The 27,689-nt window shown below is 46.8% G+C and overlaps 1 protein-coding gene and 1 long non-coding RNA gene across 4 annotated transcripts; one reads left to right on the top strand and one right to left on the bottom strand.

The window, feature by feature from the left end:
- Nucleotides 1-1,062: 1,062 nt before the first annotated feature.
- On the bottom strand, nucleotides 1,063-24,221 carry Echdc2 (enoyl-CoA hydratase domain containing 2). 3 transcript variants are annotated; one of them, XM_021161431.2, is made up of 11 exons: nucleotides 24,135-24,221; nucleotides 15,075-15,308; nucleotides 10,956-11,023; nucleotides 10,785-10,872; nucleotides 8,583-8,669; nucleotides 7,742-7,834; nucleotides 6,810-6,866; nucleotides 6,487-6,674; nucleotides 3,359-3,409; nucleotides 1,975-2,022; nucleotides 1,063-1,476 (listed from the first exon to the last, which is right to left on the bottom strand). In XM_021161431.2, the coding sequence occupies exons 1-11, from the start codon at nucleotides 24,151-24,153 to the stop codon at nucleotides 1,399-1,401; spliced, it is 1,011 nt and encodes a 336-aa protein (XP_021017090.2). In that variant the 5' UTR covers nucleotides 24,154-24,221; the 3' UTR covers nucleotides 1,063-1,398. The 3 variants fall into 3 exon arrangements, with proteins under 3 accessions (XP_021017090.2, XP_021017091.1, XP_021017092.1); XM_021161432.2 differs by lacking the exons at nucleotides 15,075-15,308; nucleotides 24,135-24,221 and adding an exon at nucleotides 14,663-14,846; XM_021161433.2 differs by lacking the exons at nucleotides 10,785-10,872; nucleotides 10,956-11,023; nucleotides 15,075-15,308; nucleotides 24,135-24,221 and adding an exon at nucleotides 10,507-10,774.
- Nucleotides 24,222-24,351: 130 nt separating this feature from the next.
- LOC115030887 lies at nucleotides 24,352-26,374 on the top strand. The gene is made up of 3 exons (XR_003836474.1): nucleotides 24,352-24,600; nucleotides 24,840-24,997; nucleotides 26,335-26,374. It is a non-coding gene; the product is annotated as an uncharacterized LOC115030887 (long non-coding RNA).
- The last annotated feature ends 1,315 nt before the right edge of the window (nucleotides 26,375-27,689 follow it).

The following is a 27,689-nucleotide window of genomic DNA, read 5'->3' as shown; positions in this document are numbered from 1 at the left end:
AGGGATGCCAGCATGGGTCCACAGAGGCACCCCCTTCCCCCAAACCTTCCTCTGATACCATCCACCAAAACATGTCTTAGGAAAAGGGGGCGGGGAGGATATATTTTACTTTTTTATTTAATTAAAATATAATCCCATCATTTATCTCATCCCTTTTCTTTCGCCTACACCTCACCTCTTGTCTCCACCCCCCTCCCCCAAAGTTTACATGTTCCTTATTTTAACTACTTTTGTGACATATACATATAAATGAATCAGCATGTCTGCCCTCCAGTGTGGGACGTATCTAGAACTCTCTCTCTTGAACCCAGATGAACCGCCATGTGAAGGAAAACACAATACAAACTTCGTTCAGCAATGACAGTAACTCAAATCTCTTGGCTCAGCGCAGCAACTAAAATCCTAATCTTCTAATCATCTTATTAAATCTAAATCCTTTGGTGGTGAATCCTGACAGATCTGCTATTGAAGCCAGGAGACACTGGTAGCTACATCTTGCTCTCATACCATCCCTGTCCAAAAGGTTGGTGTCTCTCTCTCTCTCAACAGCATCTTCCTATACCGGCTACCCCTTCAAGTTTGTTTTTCCTAATATTCCACTGGGGTCCTCTGCTTACTCAGCAGATCAGGAGGGTTGGTTGTGAGGATGGTGTTGATACTAAGGCCTTGACTCTTGAGGCTTTGGCAGCACATCAGCAATATAGCTGGTGTGTGTCCCAACCCATGCTTCCGTGACTCCAGACCAAGCTTGTGCTGAGGATGCTCAGCCAGAGCTCAGGTCTTGGTAGAGGATGATCCCTAGGCAACCTTGGTAGGAGAGGAGGCAGGCACTTAGGTATGCAGAGGTCTGAGGAGCTTTATTTTCCAAGCTTGACGCCTTCCAACTCACCTTTGCTGGTGCCAATTCAAATGCCACTTGTCCTGCAGGCACCAGGTCCACTGTTGCCCACCTGATTCCCTGTCTCTTCTCTTTGTCAGTGCTCCTGGGGACTACTAAAGTTTCTTCCTGCCCCCCACCCCACCCCCCGAAGGCATCCCAGCTCCAACAATTACAGCACAAGCTAACAGTTGCAGTATGTTTATTGAACACAGATATTAAGTTGTCAGAGGGACTGATAGAGAGGTTAAATGGTTTGTCCAGAATTCCCCTTGCGTTACAGAGAGCTGGAGTCTGAGGGCGGACTCCTGACACTAACTCAAAGAAGAGTAAGTGAAGGTGTCCTCATTGCTCCATCCATGGTGATCAGAGCCAATGACACAGACCCGAAGTTATTGAATGCAGAGAGTCCGGTCACTAGCCAAGGTGAGCAATATGGAAGGTGGCAGTGCACTGCATGGTCAACACCTTGGTTCTCTGGATTATCTAGACTTTATGGTGTGTGCTTAAAGTTAGCTGGGTCACTTGCCCACAAATTTGGGAGCTCGTTTCTCCCTGAAGGCTGCCATTCCTTCCAGCCTGTCCTGGGTTGGGATGTTCTGCAAAGATACAATGGATATTAGTTTGGAGGAATAGGACCAGAGGCCAAAGAAAGGTCATTGCATAAGTGGATCTAACCTGTGACAACATCTGGGTCACACAAAATTGTGAGCCTCAGACAACTGCTGTCTCAGGAAGGCCAGCTTCTAGCGGTGTGCAGTCACTACTGGCCTCTGCAGAGCTCAGAGTTCTCTCTGAATGATCTAGGTTAGGTTCTGTTCACAAGTCCCAGGACTCCTTGCTTAGGATTTTTTCTATTTGTTATGGTGGAGAGGAGGCTTTCTGAATGTTCTAGCCAAGCCTAAGCATAGCAACTTCAGTTTAGCCCAGTGTCGGGCAGCAGAAGCCACTTTCTCTGGTTAAGGAGAGTCTCCAGGTGAAGAAAGACCTGTGAGTCCCTTGGAGCTACTCAGGTTAGTTAGGAGGCACTGGCATAGTTAAACTGCATAAGGTTTGCCTTGCCCCCAAGTGTGCACAAACAAACAGTAGTTATATACCTGGGCATAGCACATCTGTTCTATGGCCATCCCTGATGCAATGTCCACCTGCAAAAACATAATCCCCGAGTCAATATGACTTTGTCCAACCACATCTCCACAGAAGAGCTGGCCCACCCTACTGTCTGTACCAGTTTGAACAGAAATGATTGCTACTTAGTGCCTGGATGTAAAGGATGCTGAGAGAAGTGGGGTGGGGGTTAATGTGTGATGTGGCTGTTAGGCTTCTTCCAGATATAGAAACACGAGCTACATGTTTCAGCCAGTGTCTCTTCCCCCTGACTGCCTGGCCATGCCTTTTGTTACTCTAAGGATGGTCTTTGACAGGACTTAGAAATGAGGTTCCAGTTTTTATGACACTGGTGTAGTCACTAGTAAGCATGGTTCCACACTTACTTTCCAAAGCATGCGTTTGTATCTGTTAATGCGTGACAGAAGGGTGTGGTGACCTAACCAGGGTCTTTACATCTTATCATTCCTAATCCAATCAACCCTCTTATATGCCTGTCTTTCTGTTTGTACTTTAACTTTTCCCTGGAAATTCCCCTGCCGCCATTCACTAAAGCACCCATCCACACTCACATACCCCAAATCAAGGCATCAAGGCTTCAGGAATGAATGTGAGGCACGGGTTCTAACCAGTGAGGTAGAGTAGTTTAGGGCAATCACAAGTTCTCCACCGCCTGAATTCTGGGATGATGGGTGCCATCATGACTTCCCACTAATCTGTCTCTGCCTCCAGAGTGCTGGGATTAAAAGCATGCCTGTCCACCCTCACATTATTTAACTCCGCACTCCTCAGTGCCATGGCCACTATCTACACATGGCTACGTAACAAACTGTTCATCAGTAGGAGAAAGAAACCATTTTGCCAGGCCATCCACCTGCCTCCTCCTCCTAGATGTGTGCTATCTTTCAAATACAAATTGTGATGTAAAGGTGATCTGGTGTGACATCTATCACCCCACTGATCGCCAGGGTTGATCCAGCTGATCTGGCTGGCTAACCAGATGTCCCCTTCCTCCCTCACCACTCCATGTGTGCCCCTTCTGAAGCTGGGAGCTTGGCTAGAGGATGAATGGTCTTCCCCAAATAAGAGTAGTTTGCTCCCTTCTTTTCAGAGCCAGGGCCTCATGCTGGCCAGGCCAACCCCCTACACTGGGGAATATCATTAATGCCATGCAAGCAGTGAACTGTTTCATCCCTGCATCTCAGTTCATCTCAGGTCTGGTGCAGGTGACAGATAAGAATTGACAGATAAACTAATATCCTTGTGTTATATAACTAACCACCAGCCCAAACAGGTACATGAGCTGAGGACCTGCTGCCCCACCCCCACCCCCCAATTGGCTAGGATGACAAATTCTGACCAGTAGAGTCTTACCTCCATTCCTCGGTCGATGGCAACTTTGCCCAGGCGCACAGCAATGGGAGCCTAGGGGAGAGAACACCCCGAGGCTTGAACTTGAACTTGGAATGTGTAGCTCTTACAAAGGAAGGTGCAGGTCTGGGTCTGGGTCCAGCTTTCCCACTGATAGGGCTTATTTCTATTCTGTTCATCCTTCTGTGTCTTAAAGCTTCCTCCCAGAAGTTGTCTTTCAGCCTATTCTTCCAACATGCCCTTCACATTACAGTCTTTGGTGCTGGACGTTAAACTCAGAACTTCACCCAAGCTAGGCAAGCGCTCTCCTACAGCCTTAGACCCACAGGGGGCCCCTCACTTCTGAGCAAACACTTAAAGACAAGACCTTGCTGAACTGCTGAGGCCTGTCTTTCCCTGTGGTCCTTAGCCTCAGATTATAGGGCATATGCCACGTGGTCTAAGCACTCTCTAGTGCTTATGGAAAATACATTATATTGATGTGAAAAAGAGGCTCATGGGATTGAAGCACTGGGCCACATATTCAGTGAGTCTCCCAACTCCCAGTCACCTCCCCACTCATCCCAGCAAGTGCTAGTGTTTGAGTTTCTATTTGGTTTGTTTGTCATGAGTGATAACCAACAACAGTATTAATTTGTCATTAAAGTAAAAACTTAATGTTCCCCAGGACAGCACCTAGGAGGTAGAAGCAGAAAGATGAGTTTCAGGCCACATGAGACTCCAGCTCAAAAACTGCAAAAATTTAAAAAATTTAAAAAATATTAACATGAGCATGTTTCTGGCTGTGTGACTACATTAAAATTAGAAATACAGTGGATAAAATTGGGAACCCGTAGTGTGTCTTAGTATGTCTATTCCACAACTCCCTTAGTCATGCAGCATCTTACTGCATCTACACTCCAGAACACTACCCTCTTCAGTGTTTGCCCACTAGGTGCTAACTGTTTACACCATCACTATACCAAAAGTTCTAGCAGTGGAAAAAGTGACCAGTGTAGGTAGACAGCCAGTATTATGGTATAGGAAGGTATGTTTGCTTTACTTTAGAGGCCAGGTATCATTATGTAGCTCTGGCTAGCCTGGAACTTGCTATGTAGACCAGGTGGGCCTCTGTCAGGTTTAAAGATGTGTTACCATTACTGGCTTTTTATTTTTGGTGGTGCTAAGGATTGGACCTAGCTAGTCTTGTGTACCAGGCAAGCACTGAGTCTCTCTCTCTCTCTCTCTCTCTCTCTCTCTCTCTCTCTCTCACACACACACACACACACACACACACACACACACACCCTTTCCCTTCGCTACTTTAGAAGCCCCAAGTGCCTGTAACTCTAGGGTAAGGCCACTGTCTCATACTGCACTATTTGGAGGCCTGAATCACCTTGAACTTGTTGAGTTTACTCAAAAGGCAAAACCCAGCCTCCGTGTCCAGCTGGCTTGCTAACTTGGCTCCCTCTGGAGGTTTCAGTCACTCCATTGGTCATTCTGAGTTCTATATGAGTCAGAGACACTTTCCACCTATAGACTGTCCCTTGCCAAAGAAAACAAAGAAAATTGGTGTGAAACAAATTAGTTGTCCCTGACTCCTAAATTAAAGAACAGTGTCGGTGAGAGATTATCTCAAGAACTGGAGAAGTTCCCCTTTTCTGTGGGGAAACAAAACAAAACACTTGCAGGTCTGGAGACTTAAGATGGGATCTAAGTAGGACAAGTTGGTCTTGAACTCAAAGAAATCCACCTACCTCAACCTTCTGAGTGCTAGGATTACAGTTAGCTGCCACAACTGGCTTCAAATGTAATCTTTTGTTTTGTTTTTGAGACAGGGTTTTTCTGTGTAGCCCTGGCTGTTCTGGAGCTCACTCTGTAGACCAGGCAGGCCAGAAACTCACAGAGGTTCTCCTGCTTCTGTCTCCCAAGTGCTGCGATTAAAGGTGTGGCTCAAATGTAAACTTAATGTTAAACTGATGTATGGCTAATATTTTTTTGTAAGTTTATATTTTGGCAATTTTGTTACATTTTAAAATGTTTTGGAATTAATATATTTGACCTCAAAGTTATTAAAATTTTGATACATATTTTTCTTATGAGTGTCTGTGTGTTTGTATGTATGCATACCTGTGTTGGTGTGTGGAGACCAGGTGACAGCCTCAGCCTCACTCTCACATTTCCTCTTTGGGGATGCTGGTCCACATTTTTTGAGACATGATCTCTCATTGGTTCCCCAATTAAGCCCTGGCTTTTTTTTTTTTTTTCCTTCCTCAGTTCTGGGGATTGAACTCAGATTCTCATGCTGGGAAGCAAACATTTTACTTGCTGCCGTCCCTAGTCCCATATTCTGAAATCTCAAAAATCAGTCTTGTTGCGATTTGATGCTGGAGTCGCAGGGCGACCTTGAGGAGGGCAGTTGCTTTACACCCTTTTGACAATGTGAGCTTTCAACCCTGCTTCCTGCTCCAGCTTCCTCTGTGAAAAGCCAGCGGGCCTCCAGGTCTTGGAAACCCGAGTCAGCTGGATCCTAGGTCTAAACCTGCTCAGCAAGCAGTTTACATCTTGTGAGGTCATCCCAGAACTCATGCAGATAGCCCAGGCTATCCATTAACTCACTAGCTAGGGATCACTTAGCATGCATCAAGTCCTCTCCACTAACTACCAGTCCTTCCTTAGGGGTTCCAAAAAGTGAGTTAATGTATGCCCTGAATATTTCTACAAACAACCACCATACAGTGCGGTAGAAAAGGTGACTGGTAGCATATCTAACCTCCCAGTCCCTGGCAACACATTTTCACATACGCCTCTTGGCATTTGAAAGGTTATCTATCTCATGTGGGCGAGGGACTGTTTGGTTCAGTTTAAGAAACTTCACCCTGCCACCAACCAGGCTCCATACAAGAGATGCTATCATCACATTGACTAGACATGGTAGCTTTGATGGCTTGAAGCCCACTAGATTCCAATCCTCAACTCACTTTGTGTTTTAGTTCAGAGTTAAAGTGGGTGGTGGATAACAGGATAGGTGCCCAAGCTCCAGGGCTTGTGTTTTATATCTTTAGTATCTTGTGCAGCTCCAGGAAACATCTGGACCCTGGGCCTCCCTCCCATCATCCCTCCCTTGAGTGTCCCAATGGTCACCATACCTGGGGCAGGATCTCCTGTGCCAGTGCCAGGGCCCGGTGGTAGGCAGCGTTACCCTCCTCATTCTGATCCACGGCATGATTTACCAGGCCCAAATCATGGGCCTGTGCCCCGTTCAGTCGCCGGCCTGTGAAGATGAGCTCCTTCGCTAGGGCCACGCCCAGGCAACGAGGCAGCCTCTGAGTCCCTCCTGCCAGTGTGGAGGTGAGAGCAGTGAGTCAGGTTGAAAGAGGCAAATCCTAGAGCTCATTTTGGGAAAGGTGAGGACGGACAGATGGACTGAGGACGAGGAAGTGGGAAAGACAAGCAGACAGGTGAAGTTAACCTGCTCCTGGGAGAAGTCCTCGAGTGGTCTCAATTAGCCCCATGACAGCCGAAGAAGCTGTTTAAACAGAACAGAATGAAGTTGCTCCCTGCCCAGCCTCCATTACTAGTCCATAGCTCTGTCTCTCCAGCTACTTCCTCATGGTCCGGCCGTGCTCAGGAAGCATCCTGGGAGGCCCAGGCCAGCACGTATTACCTTAGCTGCCGCAGCCCAGGCCAGCATGCACTACCCCAGCTGCTGCAGCTGTGAGTCACATGGCTCCCCCTTCCTGAGTATCCATGATGGGAAATGACTGCCCTTCTGCCTGTCAGGCTAGGGAACAAGAACTACATGCCTGGATATATATTTTCACATCCCTGGGTTTGAAAGAGAAGGCATGAGGGGATGGGTACATTGGTGGCACTCTGTCTACCTCTCAGATGGGCTCTCCCAGGTAAGCGTGACCTTGAAAAGTGACCAGTGGCCTTTGTTAACCCCCACTACTTAGGGCTCATCTGTAATCACAAGCCTGGTGGGCGGGCGTCATAAACCAGATGACACTGCGCAGTGACTTGTGCCATGAGATGGGACCCTGGGAAACAGCCCTCATGGCTCACCTTTGTGCAGCTCTGACTTGGCTAGTTCTAGATGGTCAGACTCCCTAACTTCACCCTCTTTCACTTCCCTTCCTTTTGCTCCCTGGTCAGCTATGGCTCAGGGGGTTGGAAACCATTCCAGGATGAGGAGAGCCGCTCTCAAGGCCTGGTGACAGCAGAGGGCTATGAAGCAGCTTAGCTGGCTTCCTCTGCGACTCCTATGGTCACCTCAGCTTTTGTTTTGTTTGGGATTCTCCAAGAGTGGCAGCTGACCTATCAGAAACTTGACTTTCCCAGTCTGGATTGCTTGTCCCACCCCATCCTTCCCCCCCCCCCCGCCCCCATCCTATCAAGTACCTGCTATTCGGAGGTCACAGGCCAGGGCAAGTTCCAAGCCCCCGCCTAAGGCAAACCCGTCCATGGCTGCAATGGTGGGCGCAGGGAAGGCTGCTGTAGAAACAAAGACGGGTTCAGCCTGTAAAGACTAGCAGGTCCAGGACAGACGGCCAAGACTGGTAGGCTAGAGGGTCTTGCAGACCCCAGATTAGGGAACCTCACATGGTACCTCAGCCAGGTTATCTGAGGAGGAAACTTTTCCAATAAGGTAAATTTTAGGCCTAATCGGGGGTTGGGAACAGGGAAGTAAGCTGATGTCAGAAGACCCACTCTCTTGCTGGGGAACCAAGCCCTGGGCCAGGGTGCCAGCAGGCATTGGAGGCCTTAAAGGGTGATTGGGAATTCAGGTAGCTGGGAAGGGTACACCAGGCAATAGGAACAGCCAGTGTTGAAGCCTGAAAGCCTGTTCAGTGAACCTCACTGCTCTGGAGTTACTGGACAGGAACTCTGAGGTCCACTGGTTATTGGGCACATGGCTAAAGAGCTAAGGTTACTTCTCTAGTAGACAAAAATAGTTCGTAGCATGATGGCACATGCACACCTGCAAGTCCAGCAATGGGGAGTCCAGTCTAGACTATATAGGGTGTCTAAAATAATTGCCTTTTTTAAAAAAGAAGGAAGAGAAGATATGCCTCTCCCCCTCTATGTAATCCCATGTACCCCTCTTGAGACAGTTATATCTGTGTTCCCATTGAACTCAACAGAATGCTCTCTTTGGAGAAGGGGTGGGACCAGGCAGAGGCAGTGCCAGCAGGGGNGGGGGTGGGGGTGGGGCGCTCCCAGCCCTCCATCCCACTCTCACCTATCTCACTCATCAGGCCTCGGAGCCGCTGGACAAAGGTCCCCACCTCCACATCACTCATCCGCTCCCGCTCCTTTAGGTCCGCACCTGCAGAGGGCAAGCTGCTGGTGGTCACTGTGAAGTGGCCTCTTAGAAAATCCCAGGTGGCTAAAGGAGCCAGCAAAGGAGCCCTGAGCAGAAGCATCAGGGAGGAAAAAAAGGAACCAGGAAACCCAGTCGCAGGAGCCAGTGGGGGAAGCAGGGTATCAGTGCAGAGATGGACAACCCACAGCATCAAGATAAAGTGGGGCTTCTTCAGCGTGAGCATCCTTTGTACATCAAAGAACACTGCCAGGGGCTGGAGAGATGGCTCAGTGGTTAAGAACACTGACAGTTCTTCCAGAGGACCCAGTTCAATTCCCAGCACCAGCCATCTGTAAACTCCAATTCCAAAGGGTCTGACAGCCTTTTCTGGATACTTTGGACACTGCACACATACATGCGGCAAAACACATATAAATTAAGAATAAATCTTTAAAAAAATTTTAAAAAGAACACTGTCAAGAACATAAAGAGAAAACAATTTTCCTTCCCCCCCCCCCAACACTGTCGCACCACGTAGCCCTGGATGTCCTAGAACTCACTATGTAGACCAAGGTGGCCTCCAACAGAGAGCCGCCTGCCTCTGCAGGGTGTTGATGTTAAAGGCATGTGCCACCACACCTGGCCTTTAAGTATATCATTTTTATTTCAAAGGATGTGTGTGTTATGTTTATGTGCATCTGTGCAGAGGCCAGAAGAAAGCAATAGATCTATTGGAGCTGCAGTTTCAGATGGTTGTGAGCCATCTGACTTGAGTGCTGGGACCCAAACTCAGGTCCTCTGGACTAGCCGTTGTCGTTGAGAGTGGTCCTGATAGACGCCTATATGTCAATGCTCAGTCTCTAGGAAGTAGCACTATTTGAGAAGGACTAGGAGGTGTGGCCTTGTTGGAGGAAGTGTGTCGATGCCAGCCTTCCCCCCTGCCCCCACCCACTTTCCTATTCTCTCTCTCACTGCCTTCATATCAGGATGTAGCTCAACTGTTTTTCCAGCACCACACCTGCCTAAAACAAGAGTATATCCTCTTAATGACTGAGCCATCCCTCCAGCTCCAGTGAGAAAAGACTTTTTACAAAAACAAGAATCACAAAGATGGCGAACACCTTAATTCCAGCACTCGGAAGTAGAGATAGGAGGATCAGAAGTCTCAGATTACCCTCAGCTAAAAAGAGTTCAAGGCCAGTCTGGGATACAGGAAATATCTCTTTAAAAAGAAAAAAAAATAGTAAAAGTTAATTAATCCTTTTTAATCTTATTGTCAGTCTCAAAAGGGCTGGGAATATAGCATGTATCATCATGCTTAGCTAATTAATTCTTTTAAAATTTTGTTTTGTTGGGCTGGAGATGGCTCAGCGGTTGAGAGTACTGACTGCTCTTCCAAAGGTCCTGAGTTCAAATCCCAGCAACCACATGGTAGCTCACAACCATCTGTAATGTGATCTGATGCCCTCTTCTGGGATGTCTAAAGACATAGTATACTTACATACAATAAATAAATCCTTTAAATTTTGTTTGTTTGTTTTTGAGACAGTGCTTCTCTGTGTAAGAGTCCTGGCTGTCCTGGAACTCCCTTTGTAGACCAGACTGTCCTTGACCTCAGAAATCCCCCTGCCTCTACCTCTCAAGCACTGGGACTAAAGATGAACACCACCACACCCAGCCCATTAAATCTTTAAAGGTTGGGTCAGTGGGGTCCACGGGGGCTGATAGTGGGGGCTTCTTCCTTCCCTCTCATAGGTTTGGGATGCATGTTTCTCTGACTTTTGAAACAAGTTCAAGGCACCCTTGTGAGAGCCAGATGATGCAAGTTTGAGCAGCCCTAGTGACAAAGACCGACATTTACCTTGTGAGCATGTTGGGACTCAGTGTCTCCATTTCCTCCATAAAGAGTCAGAAGGAAGCCAGGTAGAACAGAAAGAACAGATATGGGTCAGAGAGGCCAAGTTCAAACTGAATCTCACTCTCTCCCTTCCCTCACTAAGCTGTGTAAACCAAACTTGGCAAGGAATTTCACCTGCCTGTGTCTTCAAGTGAGTTCATATTGTCAAATGAGAACCTGTCCTATGCCAGAGCCCTAAGGCATTCCAGTCCCTGAAGAGGAGAGGGTGCCTGGGCACCCACCTGCACAGAACACTCCCTTCACCGCACTTCTGAAGAGCAGGACCCGGACTTGCTGGTCTTCCCGAAGCTGGGCCAGAGCTTCCAGCAGCTGTGGAGGGCAGAGGACAAATAAGAGCCAGATCTGTCCTGGCCCGACCCTGGTCACTCACACCAGGGTATTCCCTTACTCACCTCACTAACAAACACATTCCCCAAGGCATTGCGGGCATGAGGTCTGTTCATCAGAATCTCAGTGATTCCTGCAAGGGACGGACGGGCAGCCTTGAGTGAGTGAGCTAGCTGTCACTGCTCAGAGAAGCTGAGGCCTGGAGGCAGGGGGCATGTAAGCTGCAGCAAGCCACACAATATCCCAGAAAGGCAGTAGAAGGGCTTGTGGGCTGAGGCAAAGTAACATGAGAAACAGGCGACCATCATGGCACACAGACCCCCCAAATCACTGGTATACGTGCCTTTAATCCCATAGCTCCCACCCCCAATCACACATTTTCCTCTAAAGAGTAATATTCAGGCAAATATCCTTCTATCCACCAGCCGGGATTAAGAAATAGACCCGAGCCGGGCGGTGGTGGCGCATGCCTTTAATCCCGCACTTGGGAGGCAGAGGCAGGTGGATTTCTGCGTTCGAGGCCAGCCTGGTCTACAGAGTAAATTCCAGGACAGCCGGGGCTATACAGAGAAACTGTGTCTCGAAAAAAAACAAAACAAAACAAAACAAAAAAAGAAAAGAAAAGAAAAGAGACCCGAAACAACCGCCCTGGACCCTGACCATGACAGCTCCTCTCCTCAGCTTGTAGTACTCGTCTTCATGGATCTCTTTCCAGAAAATTGTTACTCTTAATATTATGTGGCGATGGGGTCTATGTAACCCAGGCTGGCCTCCAACATGCTAGGTGGCTAAGAAGGGAATCTTGAATGTCTGATGCTGCTGTCTCTATCTCATAAACACTGGGATAACAGACAAGTGCCGCCACACCCAGTTTATGTGTGAGTATGCCACCAACTGAGCCATATCCTCAGTCCCAGAAAACTTACTTACTTTGGTCTCCAAAGTATCCCTGGCACACCTGGAATTTACTACGTAGATCAGAGATCCATCCACTTGCCTCTAGTTTTTGTTGTTTTTAGGCAATGTCTAATACAGCCCAGGTCAGTCTTGAACTCCTGATTTCCTGTTTCTACCTACCAAGTACTGGGCTTACCCGGTTATGTGGTTATGTCAGCAGTAAGAGGTCCAATCTTTTGTTGTTTTTATTTTTTGTGTGTTTGTTTTGGTTTTCTAGACAGGGTTTCACTGTGTAGCCTTGGAAGAGATCCAATCTTTTGAATACTAATTTCAGGGGCGTCTCTGCCAAGCCTGACAATTTAAGTTCATTCCTGGGACCCACATAATGAAGAATCAGAACCTTCACGTTATCCTCCAACCTCCACACACCCAAAATGCATTTTCCTGGCTTTGTAGAAATCTCTCGTGCCTGGGAGAGGGCTAGTCGGCTCCTTGCTTACGAGTTTACTTCTGGGGAGCCAGAAGTTGCCAGCAGACTGACTTTAGGGTAGGTCCAGTTGTTCTGAACAGTCCACCTCAGGATCACTGTGGGGAAATGCCACTCCAGCATGAACTGACGTAACCACAGCTGCTGCCAAAGCCACCAGTTTCTGCTGTGGGTCTTCTCTAATCAGAGCTGTCTCAGGCTATGCCAGCTGGAAACTTCACTTTTTTTCCCTGTGACCAGGTTTGCAAGCTCCTCAGCAAAGCCCTCCTCTGACTGCCCCTCTTGGCTAGCAGGCATAAGGCCTTACTAGAAAATTGCAGGGTTACTACTGGGAAAGACACGTGTTGTTAATTACATTGGAACTCATTTATTGTGGGGGCAGATGCCTTTAATCCCAGCACTGAGGAGGCAGAGGTAGGGGGATCTCCAGGTTCCAGGCCAGCCTGGTCTACATACCAAATTCCAGGACAGCCAGGGATGGATACACAGAGAAACCCTGTCTCAAAAAAAAAAAAAACCCAAAAAAACCAAACCAAAAAAACCCAAAAAACAAACAAACAAAAAAAAACCCCAAAGAACCCAAAAAACAAACAAAAATTACATTTACTTACATACTATCTATTGTGTGTATGTCTGTAAGTGTGTGGGGGAAGACAACTTGAGTGAGCTTGGTCTTTGTTTTTTACTCTGGATTAAGCTTGGATCTTGTCGTCAGGTTTGGTGGCAAGGGCTCCCCCCCCTCCCCCCCCCCCCGCCCAAGCTGTCTTGGCAGTTCATGTGTAATATTGTTATTGTTGTTAAGCACAGGTATCATTATTATTATTATTATTATTATTATTATACACAAGCTCTCACCAGGTAGCCCTGGCTGGCCAAGAACCTGCTATGTTAACCAGGTTGGCCTTGTACAATTGGAGATCCACCTGCCTCTGACTCCCAAGTGCTGGCATTAAAGTGTGTGTCTCCACGCCAAGCCCCAGGATGTGATTCTTCATTCTCTCTTGCCCAGAGGCTTTAACCAGACTCCAGGGTCGGGGAATCCTTTCTCTTCCTACATTCCCATAACTTTCCCTATCTGTCTATTCTGCTTCAGTGAGACACTGGTAGTACTTCGTGTCTGCCAAAAATGATGTGCGGGTGTAGTGGCGCATGCCTTTAATCCCAGCACTCCAGAGGCAGAGGCAGGCAGATTTCTGAGTCTACAAAGTGAGTTCCAGGACAGCCAGGGCTATACAGAGAAACCCTGTCTCAAAAAACCAAAAAAAAGAAAAAGCAAACAAACAAACAAACAAACAAAAAACCGATGTGCACAGAGGGTGATGTGCCCATCAGCTGGAAGGTGGTGGTTTAGATTTATTCAGGAAAACAGCTCTTTTTGAAATTTGGTGGGGCCTTGAAGAGATGCCATAAAAAAAGCCCAGTGCAATGCCATCTGTGCAAGTTAAAACTGATTAGAGGGGCCAGCAAGACCTCTTAGTGGAGGCTGGAAAGATGGCTCCACAGATAAGAACACAGGCTGCTCTTCCAGAGAATCTGGGTTCAAGTCCCAGATCTCATATGGCTGTTCTAACCCTCTGTAACTCCAGTTCTGGGGTTAGAACACCTCTTCCAGCCTCCACAGGCACTCATGTGATGCACAGACAAAGAGGCCAGCAAAAGAGATAAGAAATGACCTTTTAAAAAATGTGCCCAGGGGCAATGCAACCACACACATTCAGTAATAAAAATAGTAAATAAGGGGCTGGAGAGATGGCTCAGAGGTTAAGAGCACTGACTGCTCTTCCAGAAGTCCTGAGTTCAATTCCCAGCAACCACATGGTAGGTCACAACTATCTGTAATAGGATCCGATGCCTTCTTCTGGTGTGTCTGAAGACAAGAGACAGTGTACCAACATAAATGTAATAAATAAATAAGCCAGTCGTGGTGGCATATGCCTTTAATCTTAGCACTTGGGAGGCAGAGGCAGGCGAATTTTTGAGTTCGAGGCCAGCCTGGTCTACAGAGTGAGTTCCAGGACAGCCAGGGCTACACAGAGAAATCCTGTCTCGAAATAAATAAATAGATAAATAAATCTTAAAACAAAGAAAAAAAAAGTAAATAAGCCGGACGGTGGTGACATACACCACTAATCCCAGTACTTGGGAGGCAGAGGCAAGTGAATCTCTGAAGTTCAAGGCCAGCCTAGTCTACAAAACGTTGAACCCCAGGACAGCCAGGGCTGTTACACAGAGAAGCCCTGTCTTGTTTTTGTTTTTGGAGGTGGTGGTGGTGGGGAGACAAATAAAACAGAAGAACAAGAAGAGACAGGAACAATACAATATCCAACATGGGAACGGAAATGGGGTGAGGTTACATTGGAGAAAGGGATCCGCACCCAGCTAACGCACCTGAGGTCCAAACAAACATACCCACGCTTCACAGCGTATTTTTGCACAATAAAAGACCTTGCTGCCGCCGATGGTTGAGAAGTTTCCCTGTGTGTCCGTGGACCCTGTGGACCCTGTCCCTCCCTCCCTGGTTGTCTCCTCAGGTCCAGCCAGATTTGCTCCGCCGCCGCCTCCGCCACCTCCCCCGTCCCCGATCATTGCCAAGGCTCTAGAGGGAAAAGTCCTGGCCAACACTCTTGTCCTGATCTCCTGGCGCACAGCCCTGCTCCCAGCTCTCCTTTCGGCTCCACACCTCCCCGGGGCTCTAGAGAGTTTGGGGAGCTCCCCTTCTACCCTGAGAGCCCTGAGATACAATCCTCCTGCTCTCCCGCCTCAGTCTTCCCATGTGTTGGGTCTCGGCACACAACTTTACCTTGGTTGGGACCTGTCAGAGCCTGCACTTGGATTTCGGGTGTCCTTGTCGTCGCGTGAGAGGCGCAGTTCCGGGCCCCAGAGACCCTCCAGGGGCACGGGAGGCGTAGCGCGCAGGGCAGTAGGCGTAGCATCGGGGGAGCAGGCCGGCACGGTGGCGCGGAGAACCGGACCTCCTCGGCAGAGCTGGAAAATCGAAGTTCCGGGGCGGGCGAGGCCTCGCCAAGGGCTCCACCTAAGGGCGGAGAGAAAGGTGCGGCGGTCCGCTACCCTGCAGACCCCAGGTTCAGCTCCTTCGTGAAATCTGGGAATGCTGCAGATTTCCTCCGAATGCATGGCTAGGAGGTGGTGTCCAAAACTGAATGTGTTGTGTGCACTTTCTTCACGTGTACCCTCAGTTCATGTCACTTCATCAGTCACTGTGGGGTGGTCTGCATCCACTGACAAGGTATGCTGTCCTAGAGGCTGTAAGATTGCATCTGGCCCCTCCCAGTTTAAGAACTTTGGCTCACAGTTATGAACTGCCAGTTTCTGTCCTCCACCGTCCACCTAGCCTACCTTTGCAGAGGAAAGCAGGGCAACCCAGGGTAAATCAACAAAGTATCTGGGGTGAACAGTCAAGATATGGGTGCATTATCAGGCCATCTAATAGTAAAACACAAGCCACTGATTTTTGTATGTGTAGGAGCAGAGGGAGAAAAGTGTCTCCGTTAAACAGAACCACAAACAGCCAGAGATCATTCGTAGCTACGCAGTGATCTGAAGACCACCCTGTGGCAGACAAAACAAAATAACACAGCAAACTAGACAATCTATTTTCAAAGTGCTAAAAGGAAAAACAAAAAAACCCAAAAACCTGTTTGTCAAGAATCCCATGTTTAGCAAACTGAAGAAGAAGCTGGGTGCTATGACTTTAATCCCAGATCTCGGGCAGATTTCTGTGTTCAAAGCTAGCCTAGTCTACATATTGATTTTTGGGTCAGCCAGGGGCTCCACTTAGACGCTGTCAGAGAGAAAGGGAGAGAGAGAAAGAGAGAGAGACAGAGACAGAGACAGAGACAGAGAGACAGAGAGAGACAGACAGAGACAGAGAGAGACAGACACAGAGAGAGACAGAGACAGAGACAGAGACAGAGAGAGAGACACACAGACAGACACAGACAGGGAGAGACAGAGACAGAGTCAGAGGAGAGAGAGAATCCTTGCAGACCAGGAATGGCTATGTGAATATCAGACAAGATGACTTTGTCTATCTTTATGTTATGTGAGGGGTTTGCCTGTGTACCACCTGTGTGCCTGGTTCCCAGTGACAGAGAGAGGACAGACAGTCTTTGCTTTTTTAACTGGAAAGACAGACAGATTGCTGGGACTTAAAGGCAGCCAGGGTTATTTAATCAGATCCTGACTCAATTTTTAAAAGTCTTTTAACCTAAAATATTATTTTTATTTTTTGTGCATGAGTGCCTTGCCTATGTGTGCGTGTGTACCACAAGTTAGCCTGGTGCCCACAGAGCCATAGAGGTGTCATCTGAAACTGGAGTTACAGACATTTGTGAGCCACCACGTGGGAGCTGGGTATCGATTAAGGGTACCTGCAAGAGTTACAAGCCCTAGACCCAATTCACACTCAAATTCGATTAGTTTGTTTCTAGTGCTAGTCAGAAGGACTGGCAGTCTTAGTGCCAACAACGTGTGCCTTGCAGAAGTGGTGGTTAGGGAGGTTCTAAGGGCAGACATCAGAAAGGTATGCATTACAAAGATCCCTGGACCTCAGAGCTGCACAGGAAAATCCTTCCTTCCTGATACGTGGTAACAAAAGGCATTTCACCCCTCTCCCACAGTGCTAAGCAGACTTTACAGAAGCAAAGGCAGTTTGTTAATGCCTCACAATCCATTATCCTGTTCTTTCGGTTTGGTTTGGCTTTTCAAGACAGAGTTTCTCTGTGTTGCCCTGGCCGTCCTGACTTTCACTCTGTAGATCAGTGGCCTTGAACCTGGAGATCCTCCTCTGCCTCCCAAGGGTAGGGTTTTAAGGGCGTGGGCCACCACCTTATGACTCCACTTTCCTTTTCTTATCTCACCTGAAGGTCACTGGAATCTCTAAGGCATTCCAGAGCAAAAGGTAAACAGCCCTTAGGGGATGCCTGGCTCTGTATAAGTCTCTTTAGTCATCACAGGGACCTATGTAAGTTAACTCATGATGTAGACCAGGCTGGCCTCGAACTCAGAAATTAGCCTGCCTCTGCCTCCCAAGTGCTGGGACTAAAGGTGTGTGCCACCATGCTAACTGATTGAGCACTGTCTTATGGTTCTTCAAAAAGTTCAAAAGAATCCCTGTTGCTTCAGCGGGGGGAGGGTGGTCAGCTGCTAAGGGACAATGGGTGTGCTCCAGTACACAGCCTTGCCCTCCTCTGAGTCTTGGTAGGTTCTGCTCTTCTTGGAATTCGCTTGACTTCAGTTAAGACAAGGACTAATTTCACAGTAAAAGACTTATGTAACCACGGTGACAGCAGGGAGACAGAAGTATCTTGCTCCCATCCCCAAGCTGAAGAAAATATAGAAATGTACCAAAGACTGTTCACAATGGCTCCGGTACAGCATCCAGGGTTTTCATTGGAATATAGTTATTTCATTAAGAAAAATGTTTCCCAGTGGTGGTGGTGCACACCTTTAATCCCAGTACTTGGGAGGTAGAAGCAAGTATATCTCTGAGTTCGAGGCCAGCTCGGTCTACAGAGTGAGTTCCAGGACAGAGCTACACAGAGAAACCTTGTCTCTAAAAACTAAAGAAAAAAAGAAAGAAGGAAAGAAAGAAAGCAAGTAAGAAAGAGAGAAAGGTTTTCTAAAAACAAAACAGAAAGAAATCATCACATAAAAGGAAATATAAATATTACAAATATGAAATGTATTTTTGTTAAATAAGGTTGAAAAAGTAAAGAAATTCTTCAAATTGTCCAGTAGCAAATCGGTTTCATTTGAGGATAAAAGATTGTTTCAAATGGAAGTAATAATGAGGAAATGTAGTCTCCCCTCCCCCAGCCTGAAACCTGCTTGCTCAGGGATGGAGCTTCCCGCTCGCTCAATCGTTCTGCCATGCCCACTGCTGGAGCCTGCTGCTTTGCTGTTCCGAAGCCATCATGTGTTCACCTGCAACCTTACTCCAAGATTATTTGTCGGGAATCGGGTCCCTCCCCGTCCTTCATAACTGAGTGTTGGAAATAAAAAATTGAGCTTTGATCAGAATGCCTGTCTTAGTTGCATCTTTTCTCGACCGCCTAGCCCTTCTCCTCTTCCAGGTTTCCAAAATGCCTTTCCAGGCTAGAATCCAGGCTAGAACCCAGGCTGTGATCTGCTGGCTGGACACAATAAGGAAAAAAACCAAAAGCTAAGTATATTATAGAAGGCACAGAAATTATATGAGATAAACTATAAAGAATAGCGTGCTGGCATCCAACAAAAACTCAGTGATCTAGGAATAGGGAAGCTAGGTGGGAACTGCCTCCATCAGATTGGCCCGTGAACATGTCTGTGGGTTATTTCGTTTTGAGATATGGTCTCAGAGGGTAGCCTTGGTTATCCTGGAGCTCACAGAGGTTCACTTTCTTCTGCCTCCTAAGTGCTGGGATTAAAGGTGTGTGCCACCAAGGGGGGCCCTGCATTTTCTTGAGTAATGAGTATTATGGGAGAGCGCAGCCAACTGTGGACAGCACTATTCCTGAGCTGGTGCTGTGTTACATAAGAAAGAAGCAGGCTGAACAGGCCTTCAAGAACAAGCCAGTAAGCAGGAATCCTTCATGGTCTGTCCTAGAACTCCTTCGGTAGACAGGCTGCACTTGAACTCAAATCCACCTGCCTCTGCCTCTGGGGTGCTGGGGTTCCAGGCATGCACTATCATATTATCTACACATTAGAAGGACACCACAAAAGCCATCAGTGGTGCCCCTGGCACTGCAAATTAACTTTTGAATTGGCTTTTGGGGTTTTTGACAATAGAAATAAAATATAGACAGTCTCAAAGGGGTCATGTAAGAAGCCGCCCTCACATTCGCCATTACAAGATGGCGCTGATGGCACTGACACCCGTGTTCTAAGTAGTAAACAAGCAAGCTGCGCATGTGCCGGGGTAGCTTTCCACCCCATGTGCTCTCCCTTNCCCGTGACGACAACTCCGGCCGATGGGCTGCAGCCAATCAGGGAGCGACACGTCCGAGGNGGAGGACAGTCCTCCATAAAAGGGATGGGTTTCCGCCATTCTCTCTCTCTCTCTCTGGCTCTCTCTCTGGCTCTCTTCTCCACTGGCTCCTGATGGGGTAAGCAATAAAGCTTGTGCTGCAGAAGATTCCGGGTGCCCTGAGCGTGTTCTTACCAGGGGGAACAAAAAAGCGCGGGCAATAGGGTCACGTATGTGCAGGAACCTGGAGAGGCTAGCGGTGTGAGATCCGAGCTGGAGTTGCAGTTGTGAGCTGGGAAATGAACTCTGGTCCTCTGAGAGAGCAGTAGTCTCTTCAGGACTGAACCATCTCTCCAGCCCAAGCACTCCCAGAGTGTTGTGTCCGGCCAGCAGATCACAGCCTGGGTTCTAGCCTGGAAAGGCATTTTGGAAACCTGGAAGAGAAGAGGGGCTAGGCGGCGAGAGAAAGGAATGTAGCTAAGACAACATTCTGATCAAAGCTCAATTTTACTATTTCCAGACACTCAGTTATAAAGGAAGGGGGAGGGAACCCGATTTCCCGCCAAGTAACTCAGGGTCCAGTAGCAGGACGAACAGGTGTGTGCCTCCAAGCAACAAAGAGGCAGGGTCCAGCAGTGGGCGTGGCAGGACGAATGAGCAGGTAGCTCCACCCTTTAGCAAGCAGGTTCAAGCAGGTGGGGGAAGGGAGACCACACCAGAGTTATTTATTTATTTATTTATTTATTTATTTATTTGAGTCGGGATCTCACTGTATAGCCCTGGTTGGTCTGAAACCCAAGCTGCTTCAAATTCACAGAGATATGCCGGACCCTGAAATTTTTTTTTTTTCGAGACAGGGTTTCTCTGTGTAGCCCTGGCTGTCCTGGAACTCACTCTGTAGACCAGGCTGGCCTTGAACTCAGAAATCCACTTGCGTCTGCCTCCCAAGTGCTGGGATTAAAGGCATGCGCCACGCCCGGCTTCCGGACCCTGAATTTTGAGAATAAAATGTAGCTGGTTTTTGCTATGTTGTAGGTTCTTCTTTTTCCCACTCTTTATTCCCCCCTCCCCAGTTTCACTAAACTAAGACCAGATAGGAGAGAAACAAGGATAGAGGGGAGAAAGGAGTTAGGAAAATCCCCAAATCTAATTTCTTTCCTTTTGTTTCTTCTTTGACTACGAACAAACTGCAAACAACCCCTGTGAATGACCCACAGCCACCGACCGGGCCTCTCAGGTGTCCTAGCATTTATGTAGCCTCCCAAACGTCACGCAGATGGCAAAACCACGCCTCTGCTAAAGCACAAGGCAAATCATAGTCAGCTGCTTAGGATGGCTCAAAGCAGCCCCTCATCCCACACCTGGGATTACAACAAAATCATATTCTTATAATACTTCCATGGGTTTTCTTTGTTTGTTTTTGAAGAACCCAAAATCCCAGGAATCCTCACTACACTAAAGGTGTGTACTGATATGCTCAGTTTAAGAAGACAACTCTTATCCCACCCACGAGAAACCACTGCTTGTGGACGTTGTACATCGTGGTGCGGAGCCTAGTGCGCACCACGATGTACAACGTCCACAAGCAGTTCTGAGTCTTACTATGTAGATCAGGCTGGCCCCAAACTCACAGAAATCCACCATCTTCTCTCAGTTTTTTGTTTGTTTGTTTCTTGTTTTTTTTTTTTTAATTTTTTTTGGTTTTTCGAGACAGGGTTTCTCTGTATAGCCCTGGCTGTCCTGGAACTCCCTCTGTAGACTAGGCTGGCCTCGAACTCAGAAATCCGCCTGCCTCTGCCTCCCGAGTGCTGGGATTAAAGGCGTGCGCCACCACGCCAGGCTGGAACTTTAAAACTTTAACTTCTTAAAAGACAAAGAGGGGGGAAATTATATCCCCATGCATATTATTTAGTGTATTCCTGTATACACTATTTAAATCATACTTTTATTTTAGAATTTTGAAATTTGGATGTCAAAGAATTTAATAAATGCTTTATAGTATCTTAAAAGGATCTACTTATTGGCATATGGTTTGATCCTAAACAGCTACATTAGGGAAGGGAAAAACATAGGTTCTCTCCACAGAATGCTGCGGAAGCATGATGGTTAATTCGGGTGACAAGCTGGCAGGTGAGTTGGCTCAGTGCCCTGACTGAAGTGACAAGGAAGCTAAATTGGGTACATGCTTTTGACCCATCCTGGCTTGCCATTTTTCCAGTTTGGACTAGTGAAGCTGCCTTGCTTCAAGCTTTTTAACCTTATGGCAAAAAGAACATCAGAGACTGTATATTCTGACTTAGTAAGATTTAATAATAGTCATAATGATTTTTATCTTTTCTTCAATGTGATCAGTTATTCTAACTCAATCTTGGACTGGTCTAGTAATAAGTCCAATATTAGAGATTCCTATTGAAGATAGCTAAAAATCTTAATTACCTAGCAAAGTTAATTTGGAGCACAGCCTCCACTTCCGGAGAATCGCTGACATTTTTGCTAATTCTCAAAGCCAGCTCCCCAACACCAGGAACTCAAAGCCTGAGCTTGGTCGTTGCTAATTTGCAATTGTACTGTTGCCTTTCACTGTCTGGATTTTACTTTTCAAGCAGGTCAATCAACACCCTTCAGCCTGACTGCAGCAGGCGTGCATCCCCATTGCCAAGAGCGTGCAGGTGGCAGCTACTAATTTTCATTCTAAAAGCATTGCAGTACATATTGTTGCTTTTGGTCTGATTTGGGATTAAGGTTTGCTATGAGGGCTAGAAAGGCAGACATTTCAGATATTAGAAGAATGTTGTTTTTATTTTGATAAGACTGGCTTAGTTCAAGATAGCATAGACAAAGTTAGAACTAGTTTAGAAGAGAGAGAATGCAACAGAGAGAAACAAGAATATTGGTATAAAAATTGGTTCTCTACTTCTCCTTTGCTCACTACCTTATATCCCAGCCTTTTGGGACCTTTAGTGGATATTTTACTGCTTTTGTCTTTTGGCCTTTGGGCCTTTAATAGATTAACCAGTTTTGTTAAGTCACAGATTGAAGCTGCTTTAAGCAAGCCGGTTGCTGTTCACTACCATCAACTGGATATCTGAGACTCAGACGAAGAAGATGTCCCTCCCTCCGATGCAGAAAGAGCAATTGCTGGTCTCCAGTTTTCCACCCTTGCTGCAAATGCAAGGTCCCCTTGGTTCCTCAGGCCGTGGAGACAATAGGGATGGGGAGGGTGACCTCCAGCTCCTAATATAGCCTAAGAGCCACAAATTGTGGTGTTACAATTGGCATAATTCTTGTAGAGGTCTTGCTGAATCTGAGGTTGACGATTCTCCTTTAGGAGCTGCACAGGACTCAGACCTGTGCATACTGGTTCGTGATAACACAAATCCAGTATGGGCATTAGCATGGGTATGAGTCTAAGCACTGCAGGGGAAGGTCCAACTTGACCATTTCTGAGTTCCCTGAGAGACACACCCGGTTTGGATGGAGGTTGGTATCTAGTTCCAGTTACAACCAAAAGAATCTTTCTGAGGCTCTGCCTCCCCTCCCCAAAAGATACCAAGAGCCATGATTGTGGGTCGTGACAGCACCCATGGGAGGAATCGGGTCAATGCTCCCCCAGCCATGGTAAATGTCCACTCATCCAAGGATGAGAAGATCATTTGATCACCTCAGTTAAGTGTGGCCTTATTAAATTTAATTCAAAAGGGGGAGATGTTAGAGACCATGCCGTGAGAAAGCAAGCCCTTCACAGTCTCCCACCCTGACAAGCCAAATGGCCTTGTGCTAAGGAGCCAGTCATCACCCCCTCCTCCCTGTTCCCTGCCTGTCACCCAAGGCTGTTAAGGAGGATCCACATGCTCTCCTTTAGTGTTATCTTATTATAGTGCCTTGTAAGATTGAATTCTGATATAGTTAAGTCTTCAGTGTCCCAACATCCTAGAAAGACCTTGAAGCTGACAACTTGGAATTCAGTAGAAATTCAGCAAGGAAGTTACCTATTCAGTAACTACATTACAAAAGACGGAGCCAACAGCTCAGGGCTAGTCTGCAAAATGTTTACTAGGACAGAAAGGACAGTCTTAACCAAATAAGGGTTTACCATGAGAAAAGTTAGGGAATCCCACTGAGACAGGTTTCTTCACTAGGCCCTAAGAATTCAGGCAGAACTATAGAGCATAAATAAATTTTATGCCTCAGTCCAGCCTTTCTTTTTTATATTAATAACAGGGAGGAAATGTAACCTCCCCCCACAGCCTGAAACAGGCTAAGCCAGAACCTGACCTTGCTGTCACTAAGAAGATCACCTGGGGTGGAGCCTGTCTCCCTGGATCACCCTATTGTTCTGCCACTGCCGCTGTTCCTCTTCAAGATACTGCTACCTGCTGAGAGGCCCCCAGAGCTATTCTGGAAACCACACCCTATTCTGCAAGTCATCACCTGTAGCTGGTTCCAGGCTCCAAGGATGAACTGGCGGGAATGGACTCTCCCCCCCTCTTTTTTTCCCCCCTCTTTTATAAGGCATGTTCCCAACATTAGAATTTGATCTTTGAACAGACTAGCATGTCTTGGTTCCATTGTTTCTCGACCCCCCTAGGCTCCCTCTTTTCTTCCAGATTCCAAGATGCCTTCCAGGCTCAAACCCGGACATGTGAGCTGCTGGCTGGTCCCAACACAAGCAGATCTGATGCTCTGGCCTCTGTGGGCACCTGCATGAATGTGCACATACCCCCACCCTAATACACATAATTAAAAATAATTTTCACAAATATTTCAGAAAAATAGAAAGGTACTCTGAAGAAGTGGTTATGTGGTATGTGTTCCCCAAGGCAGAAGAGAATAAAGTAAGATGTACCCATGTGGCTTCTCCAAGCAAGAATAAGCAATTGATTCTCTTACCTCCCACCATTTGTGCCATTTTGGTGGTTTTCAAATTACACCTCAAAGGCTTGTTTTCTTGTTTTTGTCAACTTGCCCCAAACCTAGAAGGAATCTCAGCTGAGGAATGTCTCCCTCACCTTGACCTTCAGTAGCATTTCCTTGGTTAATGGTTGATGTGGGAGGGTCTACTCCACTGTGAGAGATTCTACCTCTCGACACAAGTCCTTTAAGGAACCTCTGGGTTACTTGATTAAGAAATCAAGCTAAGCAAGTCATGAAAAGCAAGCCAGTACGTAGTTTTCCTCTGTGGTTCCTGCCTCTGATCCAGGACTAATTCTTGCCTAGACTTACAAAATGAAATAATTTCTTTTCTCCTCTAAGTTGGTTTGGTCCCAGTTTTATTACAGCAACAGAGAAGCAAACTAAGAGACCTGGAAAAATGGAGTCTCAAATAAGGAACTGCATGGATCAGACTGGCCTGTGGGTATGTCTCTGATTTGCTGATTAACATGGGAGAGTCCAGTCTCTTGGGAGCAATAATACCCTGAAGCAAGAGGGCCTGGGCTGTCTAAAAAATGGGTTGGTGAGGAGAAGGAAAGAGAGAAGTAGGTAGGTAGGTAGGTGAGCAAGCCAAAAAGCAGCCCTGATCTTTTGCTTCCAGCAGTGGTGGATTGTAACCTGGGAGTTAGAGTATGAAATAAATCTTTCCCCACGTTGTTTTAGGTCTTAGTGCTTTATCACAGCATCAGAGAGCAGCCTAGGCCATTTGCTGAGAGACCTCTCCGGTCTATCTGGCTACAGGAGATGCATGAAGCTCTGGAGATAATGTGGATGGGCTTATACTCAGACAAACTAGAAGCCTCTAGGGTTAAGCCCAGGTGGTAAGTACATGTCCTTTTCCTGTACATGGGCCTTCTGGTGAGATTTCTGGAAAATTAGGCTAATGGCTGGGAAAGGAAGGGGCCTTGTTAATTACACTGGGATTCTTGCTCAGCTTCTGGTGAGACACTTCAGTCAATGACTGGCTTCTCTTCCTTCTTGTGTTGCCAAAAATTTTTCCTGCCTTTCTTATCCTGCCTTAAAAATCACTGTCAGAGACTGGCTAAAAACTGGCTCCACAGAAATATTCTGGAATGTCTGAAAGTAGCCATGGCTCATTATATCTGGAAAATGCAGTCCTCTTCCCAGGATGAGATATAAGATGTTAATGAGATCCAAGATGGGAAGTTACTGTAACCTGTGGAACCAACTCTGAAAGCCCACACTATGAAAATGAGCCCACACCTGCCCTAAGGGACTGCAGAAGTCACAGGTTTCTGTGCTTGAGGCAGCTGGGCTGCTGAACTTTGCTCTGGCCTGCACCTCCCTTGGAGTTAATCTTTTCCTAATAAACTGTCCCTCCTCTGCTGCAACTCTCCAGTTTTTGTTAGGGGACAGGAGAACCTGGAACTCCTTTAAAGTGATCCTCTGATTCCCAATACCTGGTATCAATCGGTTTTAGTAAAAAATTATAGAGACAAAATGAGGTGTTGGAATTGTGGCTTGTGTCCGGACAGACCATACCAGGCCAATGCAGTTCCACATGGCAGAGGCTTATTTTCAGGTGCAAAGTGGGTGATGGAGATAAAGGGAGAAAAGACAGAAAGAAGGGGGGAAGGCCAGGAAGGATCTGCCTTTTATTTAGCCTGTGACGTAACCACTGGAAGGTAAGGGTGGGAAGTAGACTCTGGGAATGTAGCAAATTGTCGTGGCAATAGATGTGTTGGTCCCTGTCAACTATGGATGACATCACTGGGCTTGGAAGCAATCTGCCAAGCCAGTTCCTAATATCAACACAAAAAATAGAATGTTTATCTTTTTTAAAGATTTATTTATTATTATATGTAAGTACACTGTAGTTGTCTTCAGACATACCAGAAGAGGGCAGTGTCAGCTCTCAATACAGATGGTTGTGAGCCACCATGTGGTTGCTATGATTTGAACTCAGCACCTTCAGAAGAGCAGTCAGTACTCTTAACCACTGAGCCACCTCTCCAGCTCCCCAGAATGTTTATTTTTAAGGGTTGGAGAATATGGGGCTATTATTGTTGAGTGTGGGAAGCCACATGTGCCATTGTAGAGTGGCGCAGGCTTCTGCTGGCCACCACGAATAAGTTTGGGCAAACGACCAATGCTTACTTATGCAGTAAAGTTTTTTGCCAAAACACTGCCTGTGCAGAAGGATCCTGTTGCAGCGTTGTTCTTGCTGGTCGAGTTGGACGCACGCAAGAAGTGGTGCCGAAACCCGGGATGAAACATCTTCAGGCACGAGCGAAGACCCCCTGCTACAGGGAGGATTCAGAACTGCATCTCGGGGAAGGAGCGGTTAATGAAGTGTTCCCATAAAACAGACTGCTGAGAAGGATTCGATTGCACAGATTCAGAACTCTTCAGCTGAGGAACGGTGGTACCGGTAAGTATAAAGAAATTGATATGAGTCTCTGAGAGGTATGCTTTCCTACGGAATAGATTCGATAATTGTCGCTGGGGTTGTGCTGCTCGCTTTTTTCTTGCCTTGATAGTATGCCTTTGCCTTAACTGTTACTGCCCCGGGCACGAGTGTATCTGCTGGGAATAATTTCACGTAGATAATGCTTAGTCCAGGACGATCATGGGTACTGGCCAGTCTATTCCTTTAGTAGGGCTGGTGCAAGCCTTGCTTAAAGAAAGAGGTTTAAAGATTTCTGAAAGTACAGTGAGCGGGTTTTTAAAAGAGATAGACAGACTCGCTCCTTAGTTTGCCCCACTGAGTGGCTGACGCTACCTAGTTGGGAAAAGTTAGGGAGAGATATAGCGAGAGAGGAAGCTGAAGGGAAAGTGAAGGCAGGAACAAGGCCGTTATGGAAATTAATTAAGGCTTGTATCCAGGATAAGAAATGTGAGCTAGCTGTTAAGGAAGGGCAGCGACTTTTACAGGAGCAACAGGAAAGTATGTCAGAAACAGAGAGATATGAAAAAGAAGATGCGCGCAGAAAGATAAGTAAAGGGAAAGAAATAAAAGGAGAAAAGGAAAAGAAACCAAAAAGTAAAGTTATAAAAGATAATATAAAAGATAAAGAATAGAAAATTAAGTCAATTTACCCTCCTCTTGAGGACTTTGAGTTATTAGAATTATCTTGCTCAGAGGACTCAGAATTATCAGCAGGGGAGGAGGAAGATTTGGAGGAGGCTGCTGCAGAGTATGAGGTGGAAAGATATGGTCCAATAGGGAGGAGTTTTGGTGCTCCCCCACCACCTCTGCTTATACATATAAGAAAGCAATTGGCAATGGTCACTCTTTTTGCACTCCTAGAGGGTTGCGAAAAATATGTCAGGCTTTTCCTGTTTTTTAGGATCAAGCTTAACAGCGGTATTATGAGCCAATATCGCATAAACAAGTGAAAGAGTTAGTAGAGTCAGTAAGGACCTACAGAGTTAATGCCTCATTTACTCAGTCCCAGATTGAAAGAGTGGCTCACAATGCCATGACTCCCTCGGATTGGATGAGTGTGGTAAAGGCATGTCTTACGATGGGACAGTATCTAGATTGGAAGT

This window comes from Mus caroli, chromosome 4 (assembly GCF_900094665.2).
Source record: "Mus caroli chromosome 4, CAROLI_EIJ_v1.1, whole genome shotgun sequence".
Lineage (NCBI taxonomy): Eukaryota > Metazoa > Chordata > Mammalia > Rodentia > Muridae > Mus > Mus caroli.
This window is presented reverse-complemented; position numbering and strand designations above follow the sequence as displayed.